The following is a 4,824-nucleotide window of genomic DNA, read 5'->3' on the forward strand; positions in this document are numbered from 1 at the left end:
AAAAAAAAAACAAAAAACACAAACAAAAAACAAAGAACAAACAAAAAACTTTCAAAACAGTTTTCATCAGCCAACTGCAAAAAGAAAAGCTTGAAAAGCCTCTTCATATATGCCATGAAGGAACTAGGTACAAGAGAAGCAGTAAGCCAAGAAAAGACACCCTAGTCCAGCTGCTCCAGAAAGCATATTACACGCAATTTTAGACACACTAGTGAAAGAGAAACAGTCACTAACACGCAGCACACTTTCCTTGGTCTAATTCAGATTCCTCAGCAAGCCTGACATGAGCAGTCCCTCCAAATTCACCGACAGCAGAATRGCATTTTCTCTACACACTTCAGGTTACCCTCTCCTTCGCAGCATTGCACAGACACATTCATCAACAGCTCTTTACTTTCTACCCCAAAAGCCAAGCCGGCTCTAGCTTTCCTGAAAATGTACTCCTCAAGCAGCAGAAACCGAGTTTGCAAGGCTCAGCTGAAACATTAACCTTCAAAGTTGTAACTTCCCAGTTTTCAACAGTCCTGATAGAAAATATTGCACATCACTGTTGCTGCCCCCACTTCCCCACAGACACRATAATTCATTTTTTACCTTAACAGCAGATGCAGTCGCTTTCCTGCAAAAACCCAGAGTTTAAAGATGACTTCTTCCACTTGCCATAATCCATTGTGTGGGAGAAACAAACACACAATACCATATTGTTCCCTGCACAACACTTTGAGCTGTACTTTCTGCTCTGAACATATTGAAACTCCACTTGAGGCTAGAGCAATTTCCACACAGGAGGCAAAGGAGAATCTTATATCTGATCTAATACAGGATAAATCAATGTACACTCATTTATTGCTTATAGTTCCCAACAGCTCAAGGAGAGACACTGTCCTAGAGTTTCAAGGCTATATATGCTGCCTTTGTATATGGAAAACGCACCTTGCACTTTGAGATATTTTAAGAATGCAGCTGGAAGGCTTCGTAGTAGTTAGGGTGAGAGACTAGAAATCACTAAACCCTGGCTGATTCTCCCCACTTGCAGGGGCTCACTATGCGACTTTGGGCAAGGTCACGCAACAATTRCATCCCAGCTTTCCCCTTCTACTAAAATCAGTTAGTATTAGTCATTCACCTCGCATAGGTGTCGGGAAGCTTAATTAGAGCGTGCACCACTCTCAGAGATTCTCAGATAAGATGTACAAGGAAAGGACAGCATCATATTAATTAGTGTAAGCCATGGATTCAACTGACAACAACACGTCTCTGTCTCCTTCAGCTGTTGAAGCTCGAAAGAAAAATTACCCAGCATCACAATCCTTCATGTTGTGTTCAGAGCACCGGCTGCACAACAGGGACCACGTTTTTCTGGATGTGAACTGAATTCCAGTCAACTTTTCAGGATTCTGACCTTCTGGTGTGGCAGAAAATGAAATCTTCCTAGAAGCTATGTATCCCAGCACAAGCTGAAGAAGGCAAAGTTTTAATATTCCTCCCCATGCAAGTATTTTCCCCTATTAAGTGCTTAAGAGCTCTATGACTAGGGAGATTAATTTTTGCAGCTGGACATTTTCTTTAAGARTGTAATTTTCCACACAGTTTTCTCATTTAGTTCTCTTCACTCTAAGACCATAGCATGCACCGTACCCAGGAGAGGTCTCTCYTGCCAAACTCTGAAAGGAGTATATTTTTGCACTTTAGTCTTTACAGAAGTAGCAAGAAGCATCATTTCAGAAAACCCTATTACTATGTATTGCAACCAAGCAATTTACCCGTATCTCCAGATGATCAACATAGGAGTCCACAACTAGAAATCCATTTGTCCAAGGACCCACTTTTAACAAAGCTACACRAGGGATCAAGTTGAACAAAGGTGCAAGTCCATAAAAAAAATAAAAAGAAAAAAGAAAAAGCTGATGTACTGAAGTTACATACATTCCGGGTATTAAGTGAGAGATGTTTGCGACAATTTGCAATAGAGATTAAAATTTGGAGAAGTTCATCCACACAGCAACACAGAACAAGAATCTAATTTTATTCTCAACCTCTGGTACATGATTTAGCGTCAAGGGGATTACACCCTTCTCATCTTTCCCATAGTGTCTCCCCATAKGGGAAAAAAACAAAGGGTATTTCATTGCAGACAGTCCCAGTTCGTACCAGAGGACAAATTTTTAAATAAAAGCATTGTATTTAAACTGCCAACAAATTCTTAGTATTCTATGGTCAGGCACAGTTACAGGAGAGCTATTTCTCCAAGTTCTGCTTGCATCTTCCATTATTAAGATTTAGGCATAAGAAAGACAAAAATATGAGAAGGAAGCAGCCTCCTGATCTTTCCTATGCCCATGCCCTCATCACCTGGGGAGGCTCTTCCTCTCCTGAAAGCAGAACTTCCTCTACACTCTTTTTTCCCTGGCAGAAAGAGGCTTCCAAATAAAAACAAAATTATTCAGTTTTGTTAAAGTCATTCCACTCCTCTGTGGAAAAACAAACACAAAGCAGAGGGGAAACATTTGAATTCATCAMAACTTCCATGAGACAGAACTTTTTTTTATATTTCACAGCAGATTGCCTTTACAGGCAAAGAGGAAAGCTATAATATATGTTCTTTTCCTTAAACAAGCTTAATTTTTGAAGTGATGGTGTCAGCCTTCTCACTCACTAATTTAAGCTTCCCGCATGCCAGAGATAAACGTGCCTTTTAAGTTGTTTATATTAGCCTTCCTGTTTTAATCTTTGATTCCACACTTGCAGTACATCACTGACTTCAGAAGGCCCTGTGTGATGYAGAATCACTTGTATAGAATGGGCTTTATATTTTTTCCAGAAAATTCAACTTTAATACTGATTTAAACATATTGCAAAATATATCTTCAAAACCAGAAGTCACTTAGTTCTAAGAATTCCAGGAAATGAAGTCTCAAAGATCACATAGTCATCTTTTAAGAACCAAAAAATCTGTCCTTAAACAAKTTTTCCGTATTTCAAGGAGAGCAGATTGTGGAATATTTTTATTTATTAATACATTCGTTCTCATAGTTACGCTTTAACACAATCATGTTGGCTTTAACCAAATGATAAAACCCATATAGCTTCTTCTACCCATCTCCTATCACTTTAAAGAAGGAAAATTGGAGAGCAGAGTGATTGCAATTAGTCACAAGAAAGTCTATAAAGACATCCCTGGATAAAGGAAGCATTCCCTCCTCTATTTAACTTAAAAATAGAAAGCTGAGAGACAAACTGATGTGACAAAGCAGTCATGACAGAGCAGAGATACAGCTGGGCTTACAGGAATCAGCTGGGCGATTTAGCCAAGCATGTGTGTTGCAGGGGTGGGAAACAGAAGTATCCAAGTATTCAGAAAGTAGCTACTAGCTCACAAAGYTAAAGAAAGAGTTAAGGGAACCCATATAACTGCGAGAGAGAAATCAGAAGGAGGTTCAATAGTGAAAAGAGGGATCCTAGCCAGGGAACTCTTATTTGTTACAAATTTTAAGTTTGTGGCAGCAAGGGCTTGTAGAGGCATCACAAGACTCAAGCGTACACCTGCAATGTCAACTGGAAGTCAAAGAGATGTGATGAACAAAGTGACTGAAATATATTTAGTGAGGTATAACCAAAAAAAATTTTTTTGGAGGGGGGAACATGACTAAATACATCTCCTGTTCCCACCTCACCTAATGAGGGATGAAGGCTTTAATAAAGAAAGATGGAGGAGAGAGCAATGCAGCTACCAGACAGTAACTTCTGTTTTCCCTCTCCCAACACTCATAAGCTGGTTCCGTCCCACTGAATTCCTGGAGTCCGCAAGGATACAAATAATAACATCTAAAGGTATTCCAGGTTCTTTGATAAGGACACAGTATAGAATTTAGAAGATTTATCAACGTGTTTCCATTTCCTTATTGCAGAAAAACTAAGAATGGGCAAAACAAGAGTTGCAAAGGATAGACGTTTTCCAGCTCTAGGAAAATACTAAGTGACACAAGCACAGCTGCTGCCCCTGCCAGTTCAGGCCAATGGTACAGCACAGCGGGTCAGCGCCAAGAAAAGGAGCAGTTCTGGGCCAGCACGCAGGGAAGAAGCGTAGAGCTTAAGGACAGCGAGGTCGCAGATTAGGATGTGGAAGCCACAAAGAATACGTCTTAGAAAAGGCATCTGCAGGACCAGTTCATCCAGTGTTCTCCACCCCGCTTGGCGTAACATGGGTGTCAGGAGTAAACAAGCAGCAACATTAACAACTTTCTAACTCAATTCTCTGGCAGCTGCTGGGAAGGTGCACGATGGCTGTGAGAGTTTCAGGGTCCAGCAAGCACAAGACACAACAGCTACTGCAAACACAGACCCAGCAAGGCCATCACAGCGGACRGGAAACAACAGCAAAGCCGTCTTACTTTCGTTAGGCAGCTCCTCCCGCTCCAGGTCGTCGAGGGGGGCCGAGGTGCTGCTCCCGCTGTCGTCCAAGGTGAGGATGAGGGGAACGTCATCGTCCATGCTCACCGCCATGCCGCCCCCTCGGCGGCTCCCGCTCCAAGGACTTCAAATAACGCCCTCCGCAGTTCCACGTGTAAAACGGTTTGGTCAAAAACTTTCTCCAGAAAGTCTTCCATCAGGGGCGTCTTCTAGASACAAGAACACACAGATGTGAAGCCATCTGCAGACACCACGGCTCAAAAAGGGTCCAGTCACCCGCTTTCAGCGGGCGCTGCAGGGCGCTAGGATCAACGGCAGCAATTACCCCAAAAACCCGCTTTACCGAGTCACCCGGGCCCACCCGGTCCGGCCAGCGGCGCCCAGCACCGCAGCGGCGGCAGCCGGGCGCACCCC

At 42.6% G+C, this 4,824-nt stretch overlaps 1 protein-coding gene across 1 annotated transcript in view; it reads right to left on the reverse strand.

Moving 5' to 3' along the window:
* Window positions 1–4,640, reverse strand: part of TPCN1 (two pore segment channel 1) — a 48,409-nt gene extending 43,769 nt beyond the window's left edge. Inside the window, exon 1 of the mRNA XM_085326154.1 lies at window positions 4,392–4,640. Coding sequence (XP_085182280.1) covers window positions 4,392–4,503 — 112 coding nt within the window. The 5' untranslated portion in view covers window positions 4,504–4,640. The remainder of the gene's footprint in view (window positions 1–4,391) is intronic.
* Between the last annotated feature and the right edge of the window lie 184 nt (window positions 4,641–4,824).

This window comes from Rhea americana, unplaced genomic scaffold (genome assembly GCF_003343005.1).
Source record: "Rhea americana isolate MKP2758 unplaced genomic scaffold, rheAme1 scaffold_128, whole genome shotgun sequence".
In the NCBI taxonomy this organism is placed as follows: domain Eukaryota; kingdom Metazoa; phylum Chordata; class Aves; order Rheiformes; family Rheidae; genus Rhea; species Rhea americana.